The sequence below is a fragment of the Stegastes partitus genome, unplaced genomic scaffold, assembly GCF_000690725.1.
Source record: "Stegastes partitus isolate 25-593 unplaced genomic scaffold, Stegastes_partitus-1.0.2 Scaffold1689, whole genome shotgun sequence".
Lineage (NCBI taxonomy): Eukaryota > Metazoa > Chordata > Actinopteri > Pomacentridae > Stegastes > Stegastes partitus.
Window position 1 is genome coordinate 19,900 of NW_007579420.1, and position 15,541 is coordinate 35,440.

The 15,541-nt window shown below is 42.1% G+C and overlaps 1 protein-coding gene across 1 annotated transcript; it reads right to left on the reverse strand.

Moving 5' to 3' along the window:
- Window positions 1-70: 70 nt before the first annotated feature.
- sapcd1 (suppressor APC domain containing 1) lies at window positions 71-5,144 on the reverse strand. The gene is made up of 4 exons (XM_008301592.1): window positions 4,929-5,144; window positions 1,176-1,346; window positions 457-612; window positions 71-278 (listed from the first exon to the last, which is right to left on the reverse strand). Exons 1-4 carry the CDS (start codon window positions 5,025-5,027, stop codon window positions 189-191), a joined length of 516 nt encoding a protein of 171 aa, XP_008299814.1. The 5' UTR covers window positions 5,028-5,144; the 3' UTR covers window positions 71-188.
- Window positions 5,145-15,541: the final 10,397 nt, after the last annotated feature.

Sequence of the window (15,541 nt, forward strand, 5' to 3'; positions counted from 1 at the left end):
AATATTATAGAAAAATTCTTAAGTAAAGCTGGTTTACAGCACTGGAAAGAACACAAAGAAGCAAATGATGCATCGTTGACTCTAATTTATTGATTTAAATACATATTTACAAGTGGCTAAATGTTGTGACACTCAGTGAAATGTAAGTTTGCAGTGCAGCACAAGTGTATTTACGTGTTTCCCAGCAGTTAACGGGCCTGCAATTCATCGAGCTGTTCAAGCAGAGCGTCTTTTTCCAGTTCTAACAAGGAGATCTGACGATTCTTGTCAGTCACTTTCTGTTAAAGAAGAAAAATGGCACAAGGCACCGTGACAATATTATATAGGAACAAACAGACGAATCGTTGAGAAATCAGACAGAGAGAAACAGAATAACTCTTCACTACTAGTTTAACATTTCATCAGTTTGTTCACTCTTCAGTCATGTATTACAAACTATTTCAGTCTTTTCCTCACCTGCGTTAGTACTGAGTTGTGCCAGCGGAGGTCGCTGTCTGCCACTGCTTCAGGCAGAGACGGGTTACTGCTGCTCATTGCATTGGTTTCACTCATCACAGAGCCCAGAGAGCCGTTCACCCGCTGGATACGAGACCTGAGGAGGCAGGACCGAGCCTGTGGAGAGGCACAAGCAGAGCAGTCATTGAGCTTAGAGACACATGAAATGACACCAGTCATAGTTCTAATCACATTCGTAGAGGACGAGTCTTATTTAAAGGATCATAATCAATCAAAACCTCAACTTCAATCAGCACTTTATGACTCTGGTTGAATCCCACTATCTACGAATCTGAAATATTGTCAAAACTACACCTCATCCACACCCTTACTTTGTCCCGCCTGGACAAGTGTCACTCACCATTCAGCTGCCTTAATGATGCAGCAAACGCCTATTTACAGATGATTCAAATCTCATTACCAAGATTACTCACAAATAATTGATTATTACCAAATTTGCATTCTGTGACTCTATGACAGCTTTAAGCCAACCCCATCTATAAAACTCTACAATGCAGCTTCCTGTTGTGATGTTTACAGCTTCTATATTGCTCAACCTGTCTCAGTTACTTCCACTTAGAAGTTTGTGACTGCCTCAGTAACTCGTTCCTGATTGTAATCATTCATCATACTTAAAACTCAACACACCTCGAGGCCCTAACACCAGCCCTGCTTCGTACCTCTGTTGCATCCTCCAGAAAGGAGCTGAGCCCACTTTTGGCCTCGATTCTGTCCTGCCGGGCCTTGTTCGCCTCCAGCCGCTGGAGGTACCAGAGGCGAGCCTTCTCCAGAACCTCCAGACCAGAACACAGAGCGTCCTTCTCCTTCTCTAGATCCTTCAGACGCTTAATCTGAAACAACAGGTGACAGGGTGAGGTTTTTATTCCCACAACATTTCATAATATCGCTAGTTTAGCTGTGCATGTACATGTTTCCATTGTGTCTGTTGCTGGTACCAGGGGGGTTGGACTAACAAGCTCGACTACAGGCCTGATGTAAAGCCGTGTGATCGGCACAGCGCTGCCTGTTGTCTTGCAGAGGCCCCGAGGCTTTGTGTACCAACAGAGCCCAACTACTGAACAGCAGGAGGCCTTCAGCTCTTTTGTCTCCACTCAGTTGGATTACATGCACTTTAAATAGACTCAAACAAAGGAAACCGTGTTACAAACACCAGGATGTCATGATATACGATGGTGCTGATTCACCTTATGGATCACGAGTTCAGGACATTGGAGTCGCTTTGACTTTTCGCTAATGATTTACACCAATGGAACACTGTGAATTGTTTCATTTCTAAAACATTAAAAACGGTTCCAATTTGATGTATATTGAGGGTCGCGAAAATGCAATTAATCTGTTATCCTATCCGGAGTAGTAGAATAAACTAAAGTCACTGTTATTGTTGGGTAGTTACAGCTCATGACTACAGATTTACAGTTAGTTGAAACCTGGTTATATCGAGCCTTTAACGGGAAACTGTGAGGACCAAACTTGACTTGTGAGAATGTGTCACTGAGATGACTGCAGCACTCACACATGGTGCAAAGATGAGTAAAAAAACAGACTGACGACAGTAGTAGTTAAATACACAACATGAAACATCAGGTTCCACTGTATGTATGTGAATCATTCAGCAGTTGTCTCAAAATAGCTATAGCTCTAGTTCCCCTTCGTTCTCTGCGGAGGATGACATTAATCCACTAACAGAAGTCTTCACAAAGTCTAAAGCTTTCCAACTTCTTTCCAATTGGTTTAGGTTTTGACTTATATTTCACCCACTGGCTGTGTTTTTCAAATTTTGCCTTTTTGTTTTTCTTTGTGTACTTTTGCTGGAATCAAGAGCGTTAAAGCTTCCTTCATTTATAGTTTTTTCATCGATCGCAGACCAAGCTTGGTCCTCCTGATTGCCTGAAGGTAAATCCCAGTCCTCATGGTGGCTGCATATAATCCGAGTTGAATCTAAAAGTGGAATCCGAGACGTTAGGGACCCTGAGGCATTCCTCTGGAGTGGAACAAGTGGAGCATTTGATCAGGGTGACTAACCAGCAGAATGTCTTTAAAGGTTAGATTTAGAGAACAGAGGTTTGGAAGGCTGAAAAGGTAAGTAAGACAGGGAAGTTTAAACCATTGGATTATGTTCCTTTCTAATGTTCAGGTAAGAGGTGGGAAGGCAACTCCAATGGACGTTTAGCTCCAGCGCTGCTTAAACTTAGAAGGTATCACTCCCTTTTTGGATCAGGTCTGCTGCTTCATCAAGGCTGGACACTCCCAGTGAGGAAAGACGGCCTTTTTCTGTTGAATCCAGCTAATGTCTGGCTCAGCAACAAGGGGTGGAGCAGCTCTGTCACTATTACCTTTGGCAGGGTGGCAATGAAAATGTGACCAATGTGTTCTCAATTACAGGCCCCAAGATGACAACTGAGTGGTGTTAACCTGTTCTGTTAAAAGAGCAGGGTGTTGCCAAGGAATTTTAAATGTCTTTTCTTTTAGGAAAGTTCAGATTGAAATCAGGTGGTGGTTTCAAACAATGCATCTCTAGAAACTGTCCCTCTGATTTCACTGCATCAACGTGACCTCTGTGAGACCCTTGCCCATGAAGCAGAAGAGTCTGAAAAAGTTCAGCCTTTTCATACCAGAGAAAATACCAAGAAAGACCCTTATGACTTCAGAAGGGTTGTGATGAGACTTGTACTTGGTTCACGATGGTCAAGAGTACCTGTGACCCAATGGGGAGACTACATAAGGAGCAAGGACTGAGGGCAGCACAAACAGACAGCTTCTTCAAAACCTTAGCAGAAGGCCTGGAGTACATACAAATCATCACCAAAATTGTATATTGGTAGACAAACCAGAACACGTCACAGCATTACAACAAAGGTCAAAGGCAGAGGAATCCATCCAGGTTCAAAAGGGGTCCTCTCAGCCTGGAACCCTGACCCAACTAGCCCCTTTAACATATCTAGACAACAATCCTTAGAATCTTGGCCTTTGACAGCTGTTCCAGACGTACAGTAACATCCAGTCCGTTGCCAGATAAAATCAGCCAAACCCCGGAGATAGATAGCAGATAGTTACCCCCACAGAAAGCAGAAGACCCACGAGGACCAGAACATACAAGTTGTCCCGTAACCTAACACGAGATCCAAGCAAGCCTTAAGGGCTTTGGAGGATTAGGCGCCATCCCTCCTCTCTAGCACTGTACCTGAAACATTCGGTGTTCGGATTGAGTCTTACAGTTAGATTTGGACATTCAAGCAGAAGTTTGCCCTGACTACAGGCTGAACAAACTGGATTTTTGCCAATATTCTTCATTTGTATACATATATGGATACCTAAAGTAAAGCACACATTATGGAGTGATTGTCTATTAACTTTCTCGTTGGCAGCTTACCATGACGACACCATTTCTAAATCACCCCAAGCATCTTTTTCATACCTGCATTTTCAGGACAACATGTACACTGACACCCACGTATCTCTATCATCCCAATATGAGCTGATAATATCAACCAACCGGCGTATTTGATGGACTCCAGTTATCACAACTAAAAAAATCTACGAAGCAGGAGACTTTAAAGCTGAATCTGTCATTCCTGTTTTGTGGATGAAGTACAGAATACTATCTGAAAACATATCATTGACATTTCTGTACTTTAGTTTCCTTCTCTTTGTGGTCTCTTTTATCGTCTGGTGTATATTTCGGACAAGTCGATCTCTTTTTGGCATCTAGTAAATCTCTACGAAGGAAGTGGCATCATGCCAGCAGCTACAACAACAAACTACGGCAGTCATTTGACTTATTTCAGTCATTTTTAGACAGAAATTCGACTCTTTCTAGCATGTAAATGAGCTAAAAATATTTTAAACATGATCACTGCGGACACTAAGGAAATTTTGATGGATTGTTTCCTTACATCTCATAGAAAATGCACCATTAACGTAGAAGATGATTGGTAGTTGACTCCAAAGTGAATTTAATCCTCAGATGGGAATTCTGAAATCAGTACTCGAGTTGTTATTGCACTTTGGCGCGCCTTCCACAGTAGCTTGTTCGAGCTTGTATGTACAGTGAGCAACATAATGTATGTTTTCACTCTACGATAAGTCAGAGTTGCTTTTAGTGCTGCAATTTAGCCTAAATTAACGACAGAAATATGTAAGTTATGTGAGCCTAAAGGGACACAAACCTCTTCCAGCATCTGGCACATCTGTTTGTACGAAATGACCTTAAAATATCCGTTTAAACGACACATTCCAGAAGAGAAGAAAAGGTCATGTAGGTGTAAAGAGGTGATAGATATGAGAGGCTGTAAATGCTTTAATTGATATTGTAGCTGTGATCTTGTTTGTCTTTAAACAGGGAAACAACATGACAGCTGATAGGAGTTTCTAACTTTGGTGTAAAACCCAGAAAACACAAACTTGGTCCTCACCCATAGGTAGAAGCGGAGCGCGTCCAGGCTGTAGAGGCTGGTCTTGAGCGGGATGATGACCACGGTGTAGGAGTTAGAGCCGGAGGAAGGACAGGCCATGGAGAGGAGATCAGTCACTGCCAGCACCGCCACCGCGACCCCATACAGCTGACCACAAAACAACAAACCCCAGCTCGACACCGGCTGACTCACAATAATACCAGCGAGAGAGAATGAGTGAGCGTGAAAAAGAGGAGGCAGGAGTGGAGGAAAAAAAAAAAAAAAAAAGAGGCAGCAGCAGGATGCACAGGCACGAACAGCATGGTGCCCCCGGGGCGAGGGAATGAAAAATTCCACATGTCACTGCCATGACTGGTTAATCGACATACAGCGACAAACAGTAGGAGCTGCAGGGTGGAGAGGTGCTGGGACTGGCAGCGCTGAGTCCAGTAAAACCAGAAAAGACAACAGTGGAAATGGAACTGTGGATGGGAGATCTGAGAGGAGGATACAGGTGCAAACTCCAGCGTTTCCATCAGTGTGGTGACAGCTGGTTTATCTCAAAGCTCAGCAGGAAAACAATCTGTGTTGTTTTCAGATGGGTTCTCTGCTCGAGAGCTGGCAGAGCTCCCTCAGAATCATGTCATCCCTCAACATGGCATTCCTGCGCAGGTGCGGCTGAATGAAAACAGAGAGCATGAGATTATTTCCCCGTCTTGGTTTCAGGTGAGCTTTCTGTCCCGACATGTTCCCAGGAATGTGACATAACCTGAGGACGAGAGGTGAAGAGCCCAGAGGTGTGGAGAGCTCAGTACAGCAGTCAGGACACACAAACAGGACTTTCTGGTGGAGTTTTTTGGTTCTGTCAGAGCAGGAACAGGAGATTTCAGCCTCACTGGACGGACTGTAACATCAGTGCTATCAGCTGCTCGGCTGGTCGATGGCAGAAAATCAGTGGCATGAGTTTTTAATGGCTGCCTCGGGTCAAACTGACTCATTGCAGATGGATGGATGGAGGTTCACAGTGACAGTGGTGGCAGGAGTTTAGTCTGGTGCAGAATATGAGGGAACAATATGGCCACAAAAATCTTCCAAAAAATAAAAATAAAATAATAAATAATTGACACCATTTGGTTGATCCTCTGTTGAAATAATTGGAATAAATGTTAATACTGTTTCATGAACTGTCAAAAGAAAAAGACTTTTAACTGTACATTTCTGAATAATTTACTGTTAGTTTACAGATGTTCCTGTTTTGTTAAAACTACAGATAATATCTAATAAAACCACAGAATAAAGGTATTGATTTACATGTTAATCATAAACATCAGGCCAAGACTGTGAATAACGCTCATGTGAAAAATCTGTTCTTTAAAACATCCTAATTCTTTCTTTCACAGTGTTTGAATGCAAAATTATACTATTTTTAATTTCATTTTTCTCTGCTTTGTCAAATTACAGATCCAATAGAAATAATGACTTATTTTTTACACATTAAGTGGTGAAATTTATTTTTAAAAAGGCAAATACTGTACATAATGTCCACATTAAAATTCTGTATTTTTAACAAATGATAATTTGTTCTTTTACAATGTGTGTGACCACAGAACTGCCATATTCTGCATTATATTCTGTTTTTATATCAGCTAAAAATGTCATTATTGTACACGTTTGCCATTATTTTCATCAATTTTACAGTAGTTCATCTTTTAATGTTTTTTTTTCCCGTTTCTTTTCTGGCACCCCTGTTTCCAGAATTTCACCATTTGTTTACAGGATTGTTTTGTTGTTGTTGTTGTTTTTACAGTGTAGATACACCATTACAGTAGTGGAAGTACTGCAATCCTGCAGTACATTGACAATGTAGAAAAAAAAAAGACTCAAAACCAGTGGGTTTAAAAAAGCACAACAGCATGTCTAAAAAAATAATCTAATTTAAAACTATGAATTAGAAAATAATGGACTAAGTCACTTCCATGACTGCAAACTATTTTTGGAACAGTGAGTCATTTACTAAGAATATTATGTTCCTTCTTTGTGACTCTGCCACTCCTGTGATTTTTATTCACTCTTTTACTTCCTTCTTGCCTCCTCCCACCAGGTCACAGGGTGCTCGTTTTATGTTATTTAATAGTAAGGGATTCACTTTGTATTGTTATTTTGTAGAGAAAGGTCAGTGTGATCTGGAGTTAAAGGGACATTCCATTGTTTAGAACAGTGAACTCCAGTCTGCTAGTGTTGTTGAACAATCTTGAGCCACTGCATTAGAAATACATGACGTGAAATTGGAATTGTGTCGGTTTGGGACTGAAACTTCCAGTTGCTGCCTGCATCAAACTCAAAACCCTGACACTTGCTTACAAACCACAACGAGAACAGCTCCCTCCTGCCTGAACTCTCTCATTCAGATCTACACTCCCTTCCGCTCACTACGCTCGACCAACAAAAACCGCCTGATGCATCATCATCATCATCATCATCATCAGGTTTTCCCTATGGCTTGCTCTCCGCCCTCAGGTGTGACTGCGGACTAAAGCGTGTGTCCAACAGCCAGTTACAGTCCGAGCCATCCAGCATTGTCCTCCTTGCCTGTGTGTGGTCTACATCCAGTAACTTTTCAACATTTGCCCAAGTCCTACTGGGTGTTCGCTTGTTGAACAATACCTGCTTTTGCAAGGTATTGTTCTCCATGCGACACACATGGGCCATATACTTCAAGTATTGTGCATGGCAAAAATCCCTTATATCACCGGTGTTGGTGATATCCTGCAGTTTCTCGTTCGATAGCTTGTAAGCCCAGTTGAGCTCCCCTTCGACTTGTAACATCACCACAACAGGGCCGAGGTTGATAGCTAGGCTCTTCTTCTCTGTGGGTCTGCGGTGGTGGAACAAGTTACCAAACTCTGTTCAATCTGCTGACTCCCTCTCAGTCTTTAAGAAAAGACTAAAGACCAGCTCATCACTGAACACCTTTGCACCTGACAGCCTGAAAACAAACAAACAAAAATCCTATTACCTCCCTACAGCCTGCTATTGGCATCAACACCCTATCACACTTGAATTTGTTCGATGGCACTTATCTAGATTGTTTTCTCCTGACTAGATCCTTGCTTGTGTTGTATCTGCTTTAGATAAGTGTTTGCTAAATGAAGCTGTAGAACTGTAGAAACTTTTTAACCAAATATGAGCTGGAGGGTGAAGTCTGATCCCACAAAGAGATGCTATTGCAATGCATCATGGGAACTAGGATTCCACACTGCAAAAACACCAAACAAAAGTTTAAAAAATACATTTTTCGGCACCTGGGGTTCCAAAGAAAGTACTGTAAAATGACAGAATATAACCATCTAATATGTATTAAGTGAAATGAAAAAACTGCAACACAAGGAGGAGTCATGACGTATGATTACAGTGTTTTTCCTACAGATGACCTCTGTTGCATCTCTTGTGAGTTTTCCGATGTACCAGAGGTTGAGAGTATATTGTACCCTCTTATTACACGCTGCTGACAGTCCGTCTGTACATTCAGTACTTGCTGAATGTTGATTACAAGGAGGGAGCGGCTGAGCCTGCTGCTTCTGTCAGACCTCCCAGTGATCCCACCCACCACACTATCACACCGACACACAGCGGAAAACACCGAAGATAAGAAACTCCATCTCATCTGACACATGGCTACCTTCATATATGATGAGCTGAACATGTCTTCAAACTAATGTCCTCAGCTCTCTTCCCTGCTTCAGAATCTCCTGGTTTCTGGCATTTCTCGGTGCATTTAAGCTGCAGTCCTGCTTGATGACCAGCAGAGGGAGCTGCGAGTCCACATCCATCATCTGCTGAGGATCATATTCAGAGCTGACATTTTGAACATCAGGCTGAGACGCTGTGACTTTTACTAAACACCAGATGGAGCAACACGAGGGGAGAGAGTTCCTGAAAAGTATTTCAGCTATTTTCAACCTTCCTCCTTCACGTTTTCTTTTTTTTACATGCGAAAAATGTGCTCCACTTCTTTGCTCCACTTCTTTTTTTTTTTTTCCTGCACGATCCAGAACTTACACAAACAACCCTGAACAGTCACTTTACATTACATATGCATTGCTGTGTTTCTCTGCTGTTTTTACATCACATGTCGCAGGCCGAGGCCAACCAGCCTTCAGGCCTTAAGTCAGATCATAAAGCGAGTTAAGCTGCTGCAGCGTTTCAGTGTCCCTGAGACGAAGCCTGCAGGAACCCATGACCCTTTGTTGCATCACCAAACATGTGATTCCCCCCGAAATCAAGCCTAAAGCGAAATAACACAATAGCTGGTGTCTTCTACCCTGATATCTCAGCTTGAGCTTATTGTAGCCGCTTAGACACAATTGATGGATAAACTTAAATAAGTTGCTTCAACTGGTAACACATAATTGAATTAAGTTAAGATATAATATAATTCCACTGGTTGAAGTTAGATGTACCTACATCATCTGATTCCTTGCAAATGAACAGTTGGCTTTGCTGTAATTTAATTCTAAGGAAGGTCATCTTTGTTTATTTATTTTTTCCACAGTAAGTATTTGCTTCACCCAAATAATAATAAAAATAATATCCATCCATCATCTATACACCGCTTAATCCTCACTAGGGTCATGGGGGGCTGGAGTCTATCCCAGCTGACTCAGGGTGAAGGCAGGGGACACCCTGGACAGGTCACCAGTCTATCACAGGGCTACACTTAGAGACAGACAACCAAGCACACTCACATTCACACCTACGGACAATTTAGAATCACCGATTAACCTCAACATGTTTTTGGACTGTGTGGGAGGAAGCCGGAGAACCCGGAGAGAACCCACGCTGCACGGGGAGAACATGTAAACTCCACACAGAAAGATCCCGATGCCCCCACTGGGATGTGAACCGGTGACCTTCTTGCTGTGAGGCAACGGTACTACCCAACTGCTCCACCTTGCAGCCCTAAAAATAATATATTAAATATAAATAACATAAAATATGAAACATGATTTTGTCATTCGATTGAACCTTTTCTTTACTTTTTTAATTTATTAGATGTAACTGAAAAATTATAAAAAGTAAAAAAGTAAATGCAAAGTAAAAAAATATATACAACTAGTTCAAATTAACAGAAAAAGAATTGGCTTTCTAATATATATATTCATATTATATCAGTGTAGAACCCTTAATTAAATATTAAAAGCATTTTAAAAAGTGAAAAAAATATACTTGATCTTAGGTGAAACTATTGAATTTTATTTATGGAAAATTAAAATGTTTTTATGAGATGGTTTTTTTCTGGTATTTTACAGCATTTTTTTTGCTAAAATATTCTGTCTTTGTCTTATTTTTTGGGTGTTTTTACAGTGTGGAATCCCACAGTCCTTATGATGCAACACAATTGTGTCTCGTTGTGTCTTACAGCTCACCATCATAAAGAAAGGACAAAAGGTCTTTTTTAAGTTGACAGAATCCACAACAGTAAACTGCTCTCACCAGAGCCGATGACATTTATTCCAAACAGCTCCATTTTTTACAGTGTAAAGCTCTTATCTGAGACTAAAGAAAGGAAAAGAGACATTCAGGATGTCAGAAACACTTTTCAAACGTGCACACAGCTTGTATGCAGATCAGATACGTATGAAAGTCTAATTTGGCTTTGTTGTTGTTGAGGTATGAGATCAGGACAAGGAAGTTCATCACACAGTGTGAATACATTCACAGAGGCCACATTTCTCATGTGTATCGAGACATCGACAGGCTGTTAGGAGTCACTCAGATTGACACAGTTTTCTAGTTTCCTCCTGAAGTGAATCTTTTTAGTCACTCCTGCTACTTTGTGGCTGAGAGTGGGCCCCAAGCTGCTTCCTGCTTCACTCTCACACTCACATATTTGCTCTCTGGCTGTCACTGCTGCTCTCAGGCAAACTCTGAAAGCTGCTCCGACACGAGGACAGGAGTGGACAGAAGCATGGACGCCCTCGGACAACGGAAACAGAGCTGGAGAGAGCGGCGGCGGAGCAGAATGGAGACATTATTCCCCGACAGAAAGGAAGCCGGGCGCTGCCTTGGCCTCTGCAGCCAGCACCGGCCACTCCGGGATCACTGTTCCACATCGTGGCTATGTGGAATCTTAACCAGATTTGTAACCCCCCCTCCTCCACACACACTCATTTCAAGCAGGGATGAAAAAAAAAAAAAAGGAAAAAAAACACCCTACATGTCTCCCTGGTCTCTCAAGGGGCCTCATTACAGACTGACACTCACATCCTTGTTCTTGGAAATCTGCACATTGCATCTGAGAAAACACAACAAGAAGCAGTCAAAGACATTATTGTTTGATAAGCTACAGAAAAGCGCTTTTATGTAAAATGTATTGGCTCTAATCTGACCTAATGGAAACCCCGGGGTTTGAATTTAGATATAGACAATAGAGAGTCAGGAGTTCCCAGCACAAAATAAAATATGTGAAGATTTTGCTCAGTGACTTGTAAGAAGTTGATGAGAAGTAAGGAGGCACATTCTGGATATTAGAGTGATCAAAAATGAATGTCTGTACGCAGCAGTGGGTTTAAAAGGCAGCACCAAGATTACACCATTTATTAGAGCCAGAAACTGGTAAAATAAATAAAATAAATCCTCTCTGATGATCCTTGACATAATCAATATATTTCGTCACAAATCCCTTTATTCGACATACATGCAGAAAACAAAAACCAAAAGGGGCATTACAAAAATTCAGGGACTTTTAGATTGAACTGGGTTGACCTGCAGGAAAAAAATGTAAAAAGTGAGCAGTAAAATATCTATAGTCTGTAATGTCATCAGGTTTTTCCGGTTTTGGTAAAAAAAAAAAAACCCAAACAAACCTGTGGGCACTTGGAGAACTGTAACACATACAGTTTCAAGATTTTGTTAATTTGCATGCAATATAATCAGCTTTAGATTCTTGTCTGTGTCTCTTCATTTACAGCATCACAACTGTTTTGTCATGCACATAAGACATGTTTGTTCTCTCTACTTCTAGCCGTGGTTGTGCTGTTTCTATAGAGGTGAGCCCACAGTGAGTAAAAATGTAACAGAAGCAAAAAACCACCCAGAGACTACTCATGTTTTCACCTCTAGCTCATGCTCTGACTTCGTTTTTCAAAAAATAATCACACATCAGGGCGTAAAATAACACCAGGACAGGTCTTATCATTTCCGATCTTACCTCCATCTAACGTACACCGACAGATTCATGCGGTCAGACAAACCAAACTGGGACAGAGCTGCCCCAGCTGGCCCAGTTACCAGCAAAACCATGAGCCCCCAGCGAGCACCGACTCCCCCCCTGAAACCAAGAGGCCTCCTCTAGTCCACCATCTCTCTCTCTCACCTTCCTGCTTCTTCCAAAGAACTGTGTCAACATCTGGATCTGGACTCTGCTCTCTAACAAAGAGATCAGACTTTTAATGATGCGTCCTGCACTTTGTCCAGCAGTTCTTTGAATCATAAAAGCAGGTAAACTCTACTCAGGAGGTTCTACAGTATCAAACCGGTACGTCTGCCTGTTAAGTCATGCATGTAGATATTCTACCCGATAGTCACAGGTGTTGAGCTGATTGCATATCCGATTGAAGATTTGGGCTTATCGTCCCCATTTGTGCAATTTGAAACCTTCAAGATTACCAGAACAGGTAACACGAATCACAAGCTCTCCTTTTCATTCATTCACTCCATCATCTGTCCCCGTCACGCATCCCAAAACTCCCAAACACAACCCCGTGCCCTCTCCTTCTCCTTCCTCGAACATTGTCACGCTCAGCCCGATACGACACGGTGAGGCACAGATGGAAACCAGATGTTGCCCAGATGTAGATAAGAGCCACAAAAAAAAAAAAAAGCCCCAACACATCAGCTGAAGCGCACCACCTTTTCACCTCAGGAGAGTCCAACACACTCCTGGAGTCATGAATGGCAGCTTCAATGAGTTAAAGCAGGATTTGACACATTTCTGGAATTATTCAGATTCACGACGCTTCACTTTTGACATTGAACTCATCTTAAAGTCACCAAAACAAAGTGGCTCTCAGGCACATATGCAGGGACGAAAACAAAGGATCGATTTACACCCGCCTCGCCTCACCTCGCCACGCCTCCCCCCCTTCTCCTCCCCCATTTACTCTCCCCACGCCCACAAACACACTCTGTGCAAAAACACTCTTTCAAAGAGCGCCGTCTTATCACCTCGAGGCTCTGCTCTGCAACAAGAGTGCATTAAAATGTGCAGATAAAAATGCAAGAACAATCAATCCAAATCTGCATGTAGCACACCGGCACCCCTGAGGCCAACCCCCGAGGACCTCCTCCCCCCCCCCCCCCTCAGCCCCAAAGCCTCCAAAACAAACAGTCAGAGCCTCCTCGGGCACATTTCATCTTAAACCCGTTCACCCTGACACGTAAGCTCCCCCAGCGAAGCTCCCTGACAATATCCAGCTGCCAAGCAGGCCGCTTTCGCCGAACCCCAAAGTTCACATAAACTCTTTCAGCGTTCGCACATAATGAAATCAGAGTCTCCTCCACCCACCTCCCCCCCAACGACCCCACCTGTGGCCTCCACAGCTGGGTGAACGCTCCCATGGAAACTCCTCCCACTTACAGACGCCCTTATGGGTTCAACGACCTTTAAAAAAAAAGTTCAATTCCCCTGTGAATTTCTCCACATCCCCCATGAAGATACGAATTTAGTTTACACCCCGCTTTGACATTTAGAGGTAAGAAGACCACAATAAAGGTATTTCTTGAGCTCTACATACAAGTTACTCCCCAGTCAGGATTCAAATTCTGCTATAAACAGTTCTGATGTTCAGCAGGTCAAAAGATTTTTATACGTCTACGTTTCATATAACTTTTGTTAATGTGCCTTTTTGCTTTCTTGCCGATATGGTGACATGAAAATATTGACACCTGTTCAATAAAGTGGACAAAAGTGAGCCAACAGCAGGTTAGCTTAGCTTAGCTAACGACTGCAAACAGGAGAGCATCAAGAAGATGATAAAACCAATAAAGCATGCTTAGTTTTTGTTTTTTTTGGTGATTTATTTTTGTCGTTTGGAACCCAACAACAGAAGTCACTTGGCTTTTTGTTGTTGTTGCTTACTTATGAAAACTCAAAGATTGCTTTAATTTCCCTTTTTTTTCCAAATCCCTCTCTCGTGCCACTCTGAACTGAATTTGAATAACATATCATTGAATTGTAGGACTTGAACAACTGCGGCAACTATTTGAATTCGAATCGCATAATTTCAACTTGAATTTATTAAAGTCAAACCGAATATAATACTTTGAAATTCAATTTGGTTGCTCTGAAATGATTTTTTGGCCCAACTGGAGGCACATGATCTAAGTTTTCTCGGGTTTTTTTGTTCGAAAACAAACTAAAAACTATACAAAACAATAGACTGTGACTTTATGAGTTCTTTTAAAAACGTTTAAATTGTGACGCCTCAAACATTTTTGGTTTTGGGATTCTTTCCCCCCAATCATCTGCAAATTAGTATCATACTGGTTTAATCCCAGTTTCATGTGTACATATAAACACATTAGGTTGGATTTTTGCTTCTTTTTTTTTGTGGCCTTGAGTTAGAACTAGGTTAACTGTCTTCTTTGTTTCTGGTCTTCAAACGAGGTTGTGAATGTGGTATTGATCTTCTCATCAAACTCATTGCAACATTTTGAGGTGTTCCTGTGAAAGCATTGCAATGACCACATGTCAGCCTGTGGTTATGATGCGCTACAAACCAAACAAAATCACTGTGTGCAACTTTGTCCGCTAAAAATATGAACTTTTCAACAACAGCTGCATGTTAAATCTTTGCTTTCTGCAGGTATCGCTGCTGTTGTGCACACCTTGCGTTGAGTAGATCTCGATCTACTGCATGAATGTTTGCATGCATACATGTGCATATGTGTGTATCAGCATATGTTGGTGGTTAGAAGTCATGTTTCCAGCTTGTGGACATTTATCAGCCGAAGCGACCAGTCAGTGGGCAGCTCTGAACGCTTATCTCAGCTTTTTCCTTCTTCACGTTGCCGTTATCTTCCCGTAATCCTCACACTGTGTTCCTACGTTTGCCTGCTTCTACTTTCTTAAAATTTGTCGTGGCGTCTCAGGAGATAACGACTGACGTGAACAACCTCCTGTCTGTGGTGAGCCTTCTTCACATGTGAATGGCAGAAGGATGCGGAAACCCCCGACCTGCACCTGTTAACCAACAACTTCCTCTACATTTGTGTTTTTTGTGTCTCTCTATTACAGCTTCCTCTCAACCAGAGACGCTTCCTGCTGACACCGCCAGAACACTCTGTACGTTCTCGTTTGGTGTTTTGCCAAAAAGCATGTTCAGCGCCAATCTCTGAGTTTCAAGGATGCGGTTTGGCTGCCGACCTTTGACCTGCGGCTTTCCGAAACTTCTGTCTCATCCGGAGTGAAACCAAACGGCATGTCGGTCTCAAAACAGCATATCACAGGTGTGGTGATATTAGAGGTTACTGCTGTACTGCTACAAGGTGTTATTATAATATATTATCACAATATTTAAAGCAACATTACAGGTGTAGTTCATCTCAGTTTTGTTTGGTCCAGAAATGAGATT

Bases quoted from the DNA above. Each gene is read 5' to 3' on its own strand.
- sapcd1 (XM_008301592.1), bottom strand. From the start codon at position 5,027: ATGGCCTGTCCTTCCTCCGGCTCTAACTCCTACACCGTGGTCATCATC. The intron at 1,347-4,928 runs GTGAGGACCAAG...CTGTTGTTTCAG, and splicing joins CGCTCCGCTTCTACCTATGG to ATTAAGCGTCTGAAGGATCT. The intron at 279-456 runs GTGAGGAAAAGA...CTTCTTTAACAG, and splicing joins ACAACTCAGTACTAACGCAG to AAAGTGACTGACAAGAATCG.